General features: G+C 42.5%; 1 protein-coding gene across 4 annotated transcripts in view; it reads right to left on the bottom strand.

Annotated features, from left to right (window-relative positions):
* lrrc9 (leucine rich repeat containing 9) overlaps window positions 1-14,574 on the bottom strand; it is a 108,604-nt gene that overhangs the window by 16,610 nt on the left and 77,420 nt on the right. For 3 of the 4 annotated variants that reach the window (XM_059959801.1, XM_059959806.1, XM_059959812.1), the window contains one exon: window positions 5,921-6,138. In XM_059959801.1, the coding sequence (XP_059815784.1) occupies window positions 5,921-6,138 (218 nt within the window). Of the gene's footprint in view, window positions 1-5,920; window positions 6,416-14,574 lie in introns of those variants that run through there. The other variant, XM_059959821.1, reaches the window with a different exon arrangement.

Genomic DNA, 14,574 nt, shown 5'->3' with positions numbered 1-14,574 from the left:
TGGATTTAAGAAGTGGGTATTACCAGATCCCGATGAGTGCGGCCGATAAAGAGAAGACCGCTTTTATCTGCCCGCTGGGGTTCTTTCAGTTCAAACGAATGCCCCAAGGCATATTGGGAGCCCCAGTCACCTTCCAGAGGCTCATGGAGAGAACTGTGGGGGATATGAATCTGTTAGAGGTGCTGATGTACCTGGACGATTTGATAGTGTTTGGATCGACTTTGGAGGAACATGAGGAGAGGCTGTTGAAGGTGTTGGGCCAGCTTAATGAAGAAGGGTTGAAGCTTTCCCTGGATAAATGCCAATTCTGCAAGTCGTTGGTTAGCTACGTTGGCCATATCATTTCGTGAGAGGGAGTGGCTACTGATCCAACCAAGATAGAGGCCATGACCATCTGGCCGAGACCCCAGAAAGTGGGCGCTCTGCACTCATTTTTGGGGTTCTGTGGGTATTACCGGCGATTTGTGAAAGGATACGCCAAAGTGTGTCACCCGTTGACTCAGTTGTTGTTTGGTTATCCCCCGGTGGGAAAGAAGAGGATGGGGGACCAGAGGCAGGACGCTGGAGGATACTGGAACCCGGCGGAACCTTTTGGCTCGAGATGGGATGATCAATGTGAAGAGGCGTTCCGATCTTTGAAAAGGGCACTGACCCAGGCCCCGGTGTTGGCTTTTGCCGATCCCCAGAAGCCATATGTGCTGCACACGGATGCCAGCCGAGAGGGTCTCGGGGCTGTTCTGTACCAGGAGCATGGCAAAGCATTGAGGCCAGTAGCCTTTGTCAGCCAACGCTTGTCACCATCTGAGAGAAACTATCCCACTCACAAGTTGGAGTTCCTGGCGCTGAAGTAGGCTGTGGTGGACAAGCTGTACGGAGCCAAGTTTGAGGTGAGAACAGATAACAATCCTCTCACTTATATTTTGACTTTGGCGAAGCTGGATGCCACAGGACGTTGGTGGCTGGCGGCCTTGTTGGTATATGATTTCAGCCTGAGGTACCGCCCCGGAAGCAAGAATGTCGATGCGGATGCTTAGTCTCGTCGGGAGCCGGGGGAACAGGAGAGGGACGAGGAGTGGGAGAGTGTCCCTGGTCCGGAGTGAAGGCGATGTGTCAGTTTGCTATCACCGTGAAGGCCGAGGGAAGAGGGAGGCTGGAACGAGCCGTGGACCATTTGGGGGTTTGACAACACCATACCCCTAGCTTACTGTGACCTGACCGCACTGCGGACTAAACAGTTGCTGGAACTGAGTCCGGGGGAAGTGGCAACTGCTCAGCAAAATGACCCGGGCATTGGCACAGTGTGGAGAGCGGTCGAGAAGGGGGAAGGGGCGTTGGCTGAGAAGGCGAAACACCCATGCGTGCCTCTGTTGTTGAAGGAGTGGTCTCAGTTGAAGTTAAAGAACAAAATCTTGTACCGGGTAACGGCGCCTCCGGACCAACCCCACTGTTGGCAACTGGTCCTGCTGGAGGAGTATCGGCAGGTGGTATTCTAGGCCTTACATGATGATTCTGGACACTTGGGGGTGGAAAAGACCTATGGATTACTCAAAGACCAGTTCTACTGGCCCCGGATGAGGGGAGAAGTCGAAGAATACTGTAGGGGATGCAGTCGTTGCATCCAGAGGAAGACCCTGCCAGCGTTGGCGGCTGCACTGTCGCACTTGCAGAGTGTGGGACCTCTGGACCTAGTATGTATGGATTTCCTGTCGATTGAGCCTGACACCAGCAACACCGCGAATGTCTTAGTCATCACCAATCATTACACTCACTATGCTCAGGCATTTCCCACTAAGGATCAGAAGGTGACGACAGTGGCGAAGGTGTTATGGGAGAAGTATTTTGTGCATTACGGCCTTCCCAGGCGAATCCATAGTGATCGGGGCGGGACTTTGAGAATCGCCTTATCCATGAATGCTTGGGATTGAGAAATCCAGGACTACCCCTTATCACCCACAGGGAGATCCTCAGCCAGAGAGGTTCAACAGGACCCTGTTGGATATGCTTGGGATGCTGGAGATTGGGCAGAAAAGCAGGTGGTCGTCATATTGGACAATTGGTTCACTGTTACAATTGTACTCGCAATGATGCTACAGGGTATTCACCCTATTATCTGATGTTCGGGCGGGAAGCGAGGTTGCCCATTGACTTGTGTTCTGGGGGTGGAGTGGGTGAATTACCCGGGAAGTTCCATCTAAAGTATGTGTCCGACATGAAGAGGGAGTTACAGCGGGCGTACGAGTTGGCCGAGGCGGCGGCTACCAAACAAAATCAGAGAAATAAGATGCGGTATGATTGAAAGGTGAAGTTTGTCCAATTACTGCCGGGCGACCGGGTCCTTTTACGGAATTTGGGACTCCCTGGTAAGCACAAGTTGGCAGATCGATGGGCGGCCAGCCCCTATGTAATAGAGAGCCAGATGCCGAACCTGCCAGTTTACTGGGTAAAACCTGAGGATGGGAAAGGGCCTATCAAGGTACTCCATAGGAATCACCTGCTGCCACTGGGTCAAGCAGTGCAGGTGGATAAGGAGCCCAAGTGGGAGGTTACGCCTAGTACAAGGACTCTGCGAGGGCACGGAGAAAGGGAAGAGCCCGCTGCTGAAGAGCGGGGACGAGTCCCTCACCCGGGAATGGCTACCGATTCGGAAGAGGACAACTCAGATGAGTGGCCCCTGTTCCCATTCGCTGGTGCTCCAGTACCAGGAGAGGAGGCTCCTGGCCCTTCCCATACTGAATTGGCTGAGAGGAGGGAAGGTCTTGAGGGTCAGATGGAGAAGCAGCCAACATTGGTGGGAGAGAGGGTGGGACCCGAGCATGAGCCGGAGAGATCTCAGGTGAGGGCAGACCCCCGTGAGGAAGGGGGCGAGGGTCTGTCAGGTAGACCTGGGGTGTCCGAGACAGTAGGTTCTCAGGTGACGAGGGAGCCCAGTGGGGCAGAAGGGGTATGGAGATCTCAGAGGATTAGGCGCCCCCCGGAGCGGTTGACATATGTGGTACCGGGAGAACCGAGTGTGATTTCTACTGCTCTGGGTAGTTATGTTACTGCTTTCTGCACCTGGGTTGGGTTTTGTGCGTTGCAAGAAGCTTTGGGGAACTCTAGTAATGCCATGAGGGCATGACATTTGCTGGTGGGGAGAGAATGTACAATGTCCTGTGTATGTTACTCAAAATGGCTTCTTTGGTTTGTTACGAGTAGGAATGCTTCTTTGTTGGATAAGTGTTTCTCTCGCCGTTGTTTCGCTTTAGAATGGCTGATATGGTAATTGTATTCATTTGTTAATCAATGGGGAATGTTATTGAGTCTTGTGAGGCTGGGAACTTGGGGGAGGGGTTTTCGCGGGTTTTTGGTGGGAGGGGAGTCGGGAGAAAGACGCCAAGGGAGGTGGACGTGTGCTCGGAAGACCACCGGGGAGTCCGGGGTGGAAGACGTGGAAGTCGGAGGCAAGCGACGAAGAGTCGATTGGTTCGATGGTTGAACTCCAACGAGTGCACTAAACAGACTGAACTTTGATAAGTTGGCACCTTTTTTTTTCCATATATATATATAGTATTGCCTAATACTCTTTTAATTTTAGTAAACTCTTTAAAGTGTATTTCATAACGGTATTTGTTGTGGGTTTGATACTGTTGGCGGGCGCGAGGCATAAACTCGATTCTCACAGCACCTGCGCAAACGGGAGGTGGGTTGGTGAGTGGCTGGATCTCCGTTTCCCCTAGACATATACCAGCCTTTTGGGTAAGTGTTACATTTAGATATTTACAAATTAGGAATTTTCTACATAGATAACTATCAGATTTACCCTCAGCTTATTCACCCAATATAATAGATACTCTTTCTCAGGTTAAACAATTTCAAAAAGGACTGATAGCTATAATTTATAAATGGTTATTGAATTTGCGTATGTTATCTAATGATAAAATTAAAGCTGCGTGGGAATTGGAATTTTGAAAGTCACTTTCAGATAATCAATAGGATAAATTTTTTTATTTGGTAACTACTTCATCTACTTGAGCCTGTCATTCCTTGATACAGTTCAAGGTAGTGCATCAGGCACATATGTCAAAGGACAAATTAGCCCATATCTTTTCCAATATTAATCCTATTTGCGACAGATGTAATATTGAGGTGGCTACTTTAACAGATATGTTTTGGAAAGAAGTCTTTAAAACTTTATCAAAAGTCTTGAATTTGGATCTACAACCGAATTTACTTTCAGCAATTTTTGGGATCATTCCATCGGAAGCAGGAGATATTCCTGTTTCTGCTCAATGGATGATAGCTTTTACAACTTTATTGGCTAGGAGAGCCATTTTGCTTAAATGGCTCTAATCCATCTACTGCTCTTTATTGGCTTACTTCCATTATGTCCTGTTTAAGTTTAGAGAAAATAAGAAGTTAGACATTTGATACGTCCTTTAAATTTGAGGAAACTTGGCGACCTTTTATTCGCAAATACGAAGAAATCTGCAGACACTGGAAATTCAAGCAACACACACAAAATGCTGGTGGAATGCAGCAGGCCAGGCAGCATCTATAGGAAGAAGCACTGTCGACGTTTCGGGCCGAGACCCTTTGTCAGTCCTATCAAAGGGTCTCGGCCTGAAACGGCAATAGTGCTTCTTCCTATAGATACTGCCTGGCCTGCTGCATTCCACCAGCATTTTGTGTGTGTTGCTTGACCTTTTATTCAATATTTTCACATGCTTTGACTTATGGCCCTTCCAGTTACCTTCTTGAAGTGCTGGATTTGATTGGAAAGTTTTTCTTTTTTCTTGCTTTCACTCTCAGTTTGAACTGCCCAGTTCTTTTTTTTGTGTATAAGTATAAAAGTTTCTTTATCTTTTTTCTTCTTTTTATGGATAAGAAGAGAATCAATTATCTTTTTCTTTTATATATACTATTAGATTAATACTATGTATGATCTTGATAATGTTTATTTTACCTTTTATATGAATTATTGATATAGATATTTGAGATAATTCTCTTGTTTATTTTTACATATATATATACTCTTATTTAACTAATTAAAAGACTGAAAGAAAGAAAACTATTTTATTGGATATAACAACATGTATTACAAGAATATCTTCAGTAACCATATTGAAAATCTTGAGTTAAAATATAGTCTTATCGCCTTGCTACTAAATGGATCTGTTAAATTACATATACCAGATGAAGACACAATCAGAATGCAAATTTTGTCAGAACAAGTCTATTCCATTCATCATGAGAAAGAAAAGCTGTGAGGCAGCAGTATATCTGACTGTGCCACAGTGTCACTATTGTGCATACTTTACGGAGCTCAACACCACCCCCATTCTTGCAGTCAGGATAATTCACTTAGCTGAGTGGGCACTTATCATTTTAATTAAATCTTCAACCACACGATTTGCTGAATGGATTATTTTCCTCAAATGGTAAAACCATTTCTGGGGAAAAGATATTAACAGAAAGTCTGAATCTTCAGTTAAAAAGCAATAAACATGATGCTGAAGGAACTTAGCAGGTCAGGCTGCATTTGTAGAAGGAAATGGATAGCTGATGCTTCAGGTTAAGATTCTTCATCTAGACAGACGGGAGAGTGCCAGTATAAAAGGTGAGGGGAAGGGGTGGAGCAAGAGTGAGCAAACAACAGGTGAGCCCTTTTCTCACCCATATCTTTCAGTCTAAAGGTCTTGACCCAAAACATCAACAGTCCATTTCTCTCCATAGATATTGTATGAAACAGAGTTCATCCTGCATCTTGTGCTTTTCTTTTGCTCCATATTCCGGTACCTGGAGTCTTTTGTGTCTTCACTTAAAAGAATATTTTCATGTTCCAGTTCATGAACAATATAGTCTGCATTCAGTTTAATTTGAGAAACATTTAGAAAAAACATCAGATCAGAAAGAAATCAAAATAAACTCAAAAATTCTTTACCTGGATTTTATTTCCACCAAGGAAAAGCCTCTGTAGTTTTACCAACCGATACAAGTTGTTGAGGTCTCGCATTCTGTTCTCCTCCAAGTGGAGTTCAACAAGAGAGCTTTGGTCCATGAAGGAATTTTCATGAATGATTTTGACTCTGTTTCGTTCCAGTGATAATTCAGTAAGGTAATGAAGGCGGTCAAGCCCTTCAATCTGACTAATAAAATTACCTATAATGAAAATAATTTAAATGCATTAAATTCCAGTAAAAGCATGCATGAATTCTTTCAGATGGAAATTGTTTAAAAATTCATGAGAAAAGAAGAATTGGATTTAGTTAAATAAGTTTTCCAGTCACAGTTGGCCCTCCTTATCCGCAGGATCCGCATACGCAGATTCAACCAATCGCAGATCGGGAAAACCTGGAAGTTCTTTCTCCAGCACTCGTTGTTTGAGCATTGTTCGTCTTGCGTCTCATGTACAGACTTTTTTCCGTGTCATTATTCCCTAAACAATACAGTATAATAATTATATACATAGCATTTACATTATATTAGGTATTATGAGTAATCTAGAGATGATTTAAAGTATCTGGGAGGATGTGCGTAGGTTATATGCAAATACTATGCCATTTTATATAAGGGACTTGAGCATCCACATTTTTTGGTATCCACGGGGGGTCCTGGAACCAATCCTTGGCGGATAAGTTGGGCTGACTGTACTAATTTATACTTGGGAAATTTAGATAATTTTCTTTTTTTTTTTGCCTGCTGAAACTTGCAGAGACATTGGAATCATAATAAGTCTTCAAAAGAGAACAGGATACATGTCTTCAAATTAAAAATTTCCGGTTACAGAAACAGCGATATATCGTACTGCAGATTACCTTTGGAAATGAAAAACACCGTTTGCAACACGATTTGATTGCTTGCATGATGGGATCAGAGAATGGGGAGATCATGACAAGTGTGTGTTCCCAGTGGAAGGAGGCTGTACAACGTACTTGGATGAAATAGGTTGGATTATTGATGATCAATATGGCCTTTACTTTTTATTTTTCTAAGTTTGTTTTAACTTGTGAATAGAGACTAGATTTCAGGCAAGATATTCTTAGCTGGTGACTGATTAGACTGCACCTTGAATTCTGCAATTAATTTATGCATTTAAGCAACAAGTACTAGAGCAGCATGAAGAACTAAAAGTTTACTCTCCATTAAACTACAGATATGGGGAAATTGGAGAAATACATTTGGAAATGGAGAAATGAGAAGCTTGGAACCTTAAGCGAAGGTCATAGACACTTGGGACACAGAAGAAAATAAAACACAAAACAAACAAAAGAAAATTTGCAGATGCTGGAAATCCGAGCAACACACACAGAATGCTGGAGGAACTCAGCAAGCCAGTCAGCATCTATGCAAAAAAAGGTGGGCAGAAGTGTTTTTAAACAAAAGCATTCAAAAATGACCCCTAATTGAAGCATGACTTAAATTTAAATGAGCAGTTGAAATCACTGTTTCAATGGAAACCTCAGCCGGAGGTGCAATTGAGCTGCAGTTAGGAAAGAAAGTGAGTGTGAACAAAATTTCAGAGTCTAAAGAGAAACCATTGCGCTAACACTGTGGAAGGAACTTAGATACAGCAAAAAAATGCAAATTTAAAAAGGTGAAACTTGAAAAAATGTAACCAAGTATGACACATACAAAGAGCGTGTTGGGCAGATAAAAATAAATGGACTGCACAGGGAAGAGAAAAAGCTAAAAAGTCAAGTTGTAGTTTCAAAACAAGCACTAATCTGCATGTTATTGATGAAAAATCTGATACTGATGAGAGCATCACAGGACTGGCTAGCCTTGAGATTTACTATGTGAAAATTATCAATAGACAAGCAATATGGCCTACCCCAGAAGTGAATGGCAAATTAATTAAAATGGAATTGGACTCTGGCTCAGCTGTTTCAGTCATTTCATAAAATGAGTTCGAACAGCTTTTCAAAGAAACTAAACTGAAGCCTGCAGATATCCAATTATAAACTTATACTGGAGAAAAGATGGCTCCTGAGGGAATGATATCTATAAAAGTGAAATACAACCAACAAGCCATGTTGAGCATGTACATATTAAAAACCGAAGGACCAGTATTGTGGGGGTATGTCTGGCTGAGACAACTACAATTTGGTTGGAGATCCATTCACCATTCGTATGCCACATCCCGTGCAATGAAGCCAACTTGAAGCAAGTTAGGAGAAGAATTGGATGATTCCACAACCATCTCAATGCTGTAAACCATGAACCGTTGCCTAGCAGAGGACAAATAGGTGATGTACCTACCACTGTGTCTCTGGTTGGAAAGTATATTGGACCAAGGATAGACCATGCTGCACAGAGGAAATGTGAAAGTGATGAAAGCAGTGGTCCAATTGCTACAGTTTTTGTACGTAGCATATCTGAGAAAGCTTCTGATAGGTTAATCATAATTACTTATGAAATGCAGCTTGGTTTTAAGATGGAAGAGAAATATAGAAATAGAAATATAGAAAACCTACAGCACAATTCAGGCCCTTTGGCCCACAAAGTTCTACTGAACAAGTCCCTACCTTAGAAATTACTAGACTTATCTATAGCCCTCTTTTTCTAAGCTTCATGTACCTGTCCAAAAGTCTCTTAAAAGACCCTAAAGTATCCGCCTCCACCACCGTTGCTGGCAGTCCATTCCATGCACTCACCACTCTCTGAGTAAAAAACTTATCCCTGACATCCCCTCTGTACCAACTCCCCAGCACCTTAAACCTGTGTCCTCCTGTGGCAACCATTTCAGCCCTGGGGAGTTCAAGGAAATTCAGGAAAGATACAAGCATTTGGCTTTAGTGGGTAAAAAGAACCAAGATCTACTCTGCATACATTAAGGTTATTGGATTATCTTCAAGTGGGAGACAAAAAACTGCTTGCAAAAGAAGATGCAAAGACCAAAGCCAATGGATGAATGGAAGGCTGAAAAGAAAGGAATCAATGGAGCTAGGAAAACAAAGGATTTGTCACTGGATGAGAAAACCAAGAGGAGAGATCAGATTGTAAAGGGAGCAAAAGAGGATTAATAAGAGAATACTCCAGTGAATTAAATGCACCTTCCCAAGATCAAAATACACAAACTAGAAGGAGGTAAGAGAAGGAGAGAAAGGAATATGAACAAGAAAGAGAAAGGTGTAAAAGAGAGAAAGAACATAAAAAAAAAGGATTAGAGTAGATCCAGGGAGGGAAAAGATGAATGGTGATTACCACTATCAGAATCACTTCCTGCAGACTCAGAGTCAACTTTACAACCACCCCAGAACCTGAAATTGTTTTCACAGTCAACTGTCTCACCTGCCGAGCAGAGGCATTCCGTCATCAGTAAAGACATTATCCCACAAGAGCAAGAAATTCGCCACTGTGATTAAATCTTTAGGCCTAAATGTAATATTTTAAGATTTACTATGCTGCAGACGTCTGTATATAGTAGTTGTATTATATAACATACTATGTGTATAGCTGAGATGCATTCTCTATTGAGCTGGTTTATAGCCAAGCATGGAGGAATGTTGTTTATTTAATACTTAAGTAACATTTGAGTAATCTTGTTTATATATAGTTTAAGTACTCTTGTTCTTTAAATAACTCATTAAGGATTATATGTATAAATACGTGAATTGTTTATGTCATCGCACTGCCACATGATACGTGCATGCCTCACTTAAAGTTAGACGAGCATTTCGGACTCCCTTGTCTTCCTTTGAATTAGTTTAATGTTCTGAAGTTACAAAACATAACAAAATTTTTATTGCTGAGCAGTGGAGAGGATACTTACTCATTGCATCACAGCCTGGAATGGAAACAGTAATGCCTTTGAACAGAAAATCCTACAGAAGTGTGTAGTTAAGAATATTAAGTATGTAGTAGAGAAAGGTGATGGAGAACAAGTGATAAGGAGGACACATGTATAGAGGGATGGTCTGACAGAACATGGAGTTAAATGTGCAGAAAGAATAAGTAAATTTAGGAAGGACAACAAAATTCTAGGGGTGTATAGCCCGATGGGAGCTTGGGGAGCTGGGTTAAGCACAATAGGCAGCGATTCAAACAGAGAGAGGAGAAATGGGCTATAAATTCTATATCTGAATGCACGAAGCGTCAGAAATAAGGTGGATGAGCTTGAAGCTCAGGTTGTTGTTGATGTTGTTGGGATAATGGAGACTTGGCTGCAGGGAGATCAGACCGGGGAAATGAACGTACAAGGGTATACGTGCTATCGTAGGGACAGAAATGTGGGCAGAGGGGGTGGGGTGGCCCTGTTGGTGAGGAATGAGATTCAGTCCTTTGCAAGGGGGAACATAGGATCAGGAGAAGTGGAGTCTGTGTGGATAGAACTGAGGAACAGTAAGGGCAAAAGGACCCTAATGGGTGTTGTCTACAGGCCACCAAACAGTAGCATGGATATTGGGTGCAAGTTGAATAGGGAGTTAACATTGGCATGTGGCAAAGGTAATGTCGCAGTAGTTATGGGGGATTTCAACATGCAGGTGAACTGGGAGAATCAGGTTGGTGCTGGACCCCAGGATAGGGAGTTTGTAGAGTGCCTATGGGATGCATTCTTGGAACAGCTTGTACGAGAGCCGACCAGGAACAAGGCTATTCTGGATTTAGTGTTATGTAATGAACAGGATTTGATAAGCGATCTTGAAGTAAAGGAGCCATTAGCAGGTAGTGATCATAATATGATAAGTTTTTATCTGCAATTTGAGAAGGATAAGGGCAGCTCGGAAGTGTCAGTGTTGCAGTTGAACAGGGGAAACTATGGAGCCATGAGGGAGGAGCTGGCCAAAGTTGACTGGACGGATATCCCAGCAGAAAAGATAGTGGAACAGCAATAGCAGGTATTCTTGGGAATAATGCACAAGGTGCAAAATCAGTTCATCCCCTGGAGAAGGAAGGATTCAAAGGGGAGAAAGGGGCCACAGTGGTTGACAAAGGAAGTCAGAGATTGCATAGAATTAAAAAAAAAGAAAGTACGACAGAGCTAAGGTGGGTGGGAGGACAGATGATTGGGAAGTTTTTAAGGAACAACAGAACTTAACTAAAAAGGCAATATGGGGAGAAAAAATGAGGTACGAACGCAAGCTAGTCAGGAATATAAAGGAGGATAGCAAAAGCTTTTTTAGGTATGTGAAGAGAAAGAAGATAGTTAAGAACAATGTTGGGCCCTTGAAGAATGAATTGGGTGAAATTGTTATGGGAAACAGAGAAATGGCAGAAGAATTTAATAAGTACTTTAGATCTGTCTTCACTAGGGAAGACACAAGCAATCTCCCAGATGTATAGATGGGCCAAGGACATAGGGTAACAGAGGAAATGAAACAGGTTGACATTAGGAAGGAAACGGTGATGATTAGACTGATGGGACTGAAGGCTGACAAATCCCCAGGTCCAGATGGTCTGCATCCTAGGGTACTAAAGGAGGTGGCCCTGGAAATTGCGGATGCATTGGTAATCATTTTACAATGTTCCTTAGATTCAGGATCAGTTCCTGAGGATTGAAGAATGGCTACTGTCATCCCACTTTTTAAGAAAGGGGTGGGGGAGGGAGAAAACAGAGAACTATCGACCTGTCAGTCTAACATCGGTGGTGGGGAAGATGCTAGAGTCCATTATTAAAGATGAAATAGTGGCATATCTAGATAGCAGTGATAGGATTGGGCTGAGCCAGCATGGATTTACCAAGGGTAAATCATGCTTGACTAATCTGTTGGAGTTTATCGAGGATGTAACCAGTAGTTAGACGGGGGAGATCCAGTGGATGTAGTGTACCTCGATTTTCAGAAGGCATTTGATAAGGTCCCACATAGGAGATTGGTGGGTAAAATCAAAGCTCATGGCATTGGGGGGAAGGCATTGACATGGATAGAAAACTGGTTGGCAGATAGAAAGCAAAGGGTAGCAGTGAATGGGTGTTTCTCGGAATGGCAGGTGGTGACTAGTGGGGTGCCACAGGGCTTGGTATTGGGACCACAGCTGTTTATGATTTACGTCAACGATTTAGATGAAGGCAATGAGAATAACATCAGCAAATTTGCTGATGATACTAAGCTGGGTGGCAGTGTGACATGTGATGAGGATGTTAGGAGAATTCAGGGTGACTTGGATAGGCTGGGTGAGTAGGCAGATACTTGGCAGATGATGTTTAATGTGAATAAGTGTGAGGTTATCCACCTTGGGAGTAAGAACAGGAAGGCAGATTATTATCTGAACAGTGTAGAGTTAGGTAAGGGAGAAATACAAAGAGATCTAGGAGACTTGTTCATGAGTCACTGAAGGTGAATGAGCAAGTGCAGCAGGCAGTGAAGAAGGCTAATGGAATGTTGGCCTTTATTACAAAGGGAATTGAGTACAAGAGCAAGAAAATCCTCTTGCATTTGTACAGAGCTCTGGTGAGACCACACCTGGAGTATTGTGTACAGTTTTGGTCTCCAGGGTTAAGGAAGGACATCCTGGCTGTAGAGGAAGTGCAGCGTAGATTCACGAGGTTAATTCCTGGGATGTCTGGACTGTCTTACACAAAAAGGTTAGAGAGACTGGGCTTGTACACGCTGGAATTAAGGAGATTGAGAGGGGATCTGATTGCAACATATAAGATTATTAAGGGATTGGACAAGATAGAGGCAGGAAATATGTTCCAGATGCTGGGAGAGTCCAGTACCAGAGGGCATGGTATGAGAATAAGGGGTAGGTCATTTAGGACAGAGTTAAGGAAAAACTTCTTCTCCCAGAGAGTTGTGGGGGTCTGGAATGCACTGCCTTGGAAGGCAGTGGAGGCCAATTCTCTGGATGCTTTCAAGAAGGAGCTAGATAGGTATCTTATGGATAGGGGAATCAAGGGATATGGGGACAAGGCAGGAACCGGGTATTGATAGTAGTTGATCAGCCATGATCTCAAAATGGTGGTGCAGGCTCGAAGGGCCGAACGGTCTACTTCTGCACCTGTTGTCTATTGTCTAAAAGGTAGTGGATACAGCCCTCCCCACCACTAAGGAGCTCTAAATGAAGCACTGTTGCAAGAAAGCAGCATCCATCATCAGGGACCCCCACCACTTAGGTCATGCTCTCTTCTCGCTGCTGCCATCATGAAGGTGGTACAGGAACATCAGGACTCTCACCACCAGGTTTAGGAACAGTTATTACCCCCACAGCCATCAGGCTCTTGAACCACAGGGGATGACATCACTCAACTTCACTTGCTGCACCACTGAACAGTTTCCACAGATTTGTGCTTCTCTATTATCAGTTCACTGACATGCCTTGAATGATCTTGTCTTTATTTTGGTCTGGTCTGTTGGAAATCTACCATATTGTTGGACCTTACTGTTTATTCCTATTAATTTATTGAAAACAGGTGATCCTCCAATTTTCAACATCAATAAATTGATTGAATTGTTAAGGTATTGAACCTGAGGAAAGTTAGTGTAGTAATTACAAAGGGGATGAATACTTTGTCAACCTCACAAGTTTGATTTTTAGTAAACCGTTGACAAGTTTTAGAATTTTTCTTTTGTTTTGACATGATACACAATAGATTCGCTCAAAAATACTGCTTCAATATTTTAAATTTATAAAAAGAGAGAACAGGTGGAAATAGTTGTGGGTGGTTGAATACTTTTTCAAGGCACTGTATATGGTGACCTATATGTACTTTGATAATAAATTTACTTTGAAGTTTTACTTGAATTTTGGAACTTTTTCTGCCATTTTCTCTTCCCATGTGAACGTATTACATCACATAAAGAACAGTTACTCGTTGCACAGGTCTTGTTTCAGTCCAAGGACTCACCACTTAAAATCATCGTATTACAATGGAGCAAGCTAATGTTAGTGGAGATGGAAAGGGCAAGCACATATTTACAATTTAGGTCAGCAGCTTGTGCAGAAGCTCACATTTGCAATGAGTTCTGGCTTAATATTTATCTTTGTAGCATGTTTCATGTCGAAAAGCGTCCCAAGACTCCAAGTAAGTTTCTCACTTAAAAAAGACATTAGAACTCTTCATCAAATACTGTGTTCAAGAATTAAATTTTAACAGGAAATCCAAAAAAGCAATTTTGTATAGGGAAGAAATCCAGGACCCAGGGCGTAAAGGATACTGGATGACAAGAGTGGCAAAATAACTAGATGTGCTTGAAATGGCAACAGAAACATCTGTAATTCCATTGACCTAAAGCTGTCTGAGCTGTTGAGTATCACCAACATTTTATGTCATGAAACTATTTCCCACATGTCTATAAAACAAAGGAAATATAAGAATGGTAGTGTTGAGGTTAGCGCAATGACTTTACAGCATCAACAATCACCAATATGGTTTGATTCCCACCACTGTCTGTAAGGAGTTTGTACATTCTCCCTGTGAACACGTAGGTTTGTTCAGGATATCCAGTTTCTTCCCACATTCTAAAGGATATACAGTTAGGGTTAGTAAGTTTTGGACATGGTATGTTGGGATGGCAACACTTGCGGGCTGCTTCCAGCACAGTCCTTGCTCACAAGATTTGACACAAATGATGCATTTTACTGTATGTTTTGATGTACATGTAGCTGATCTTTAACTTGAGGCTGTTGAAGTGCTTAATCCAAAGATAAACTCAT

Source organism: Hypanus sabinus, chromosome 2 (assembly GCF_030144855.1).
Source record: "Hypanus sabinus isolate sHypSab1 chromosome 2, sHypSab1.hap1, whole genome shotgun sequence".
In the NCBI taxonomy this organism is placed as follows: domain Eukaryota; kingdom Metazoa; phylum Chordata; class Chondrichthyes; order Myliobatiformes; family Dasyatidae; genus Hypanus; species Hypanus sabinus.
The sequence above is the reverse complement of the archived record's forward strand: the minus strand, read 5'-3'. Positions and strand labels throughout refer to the sequence as shown.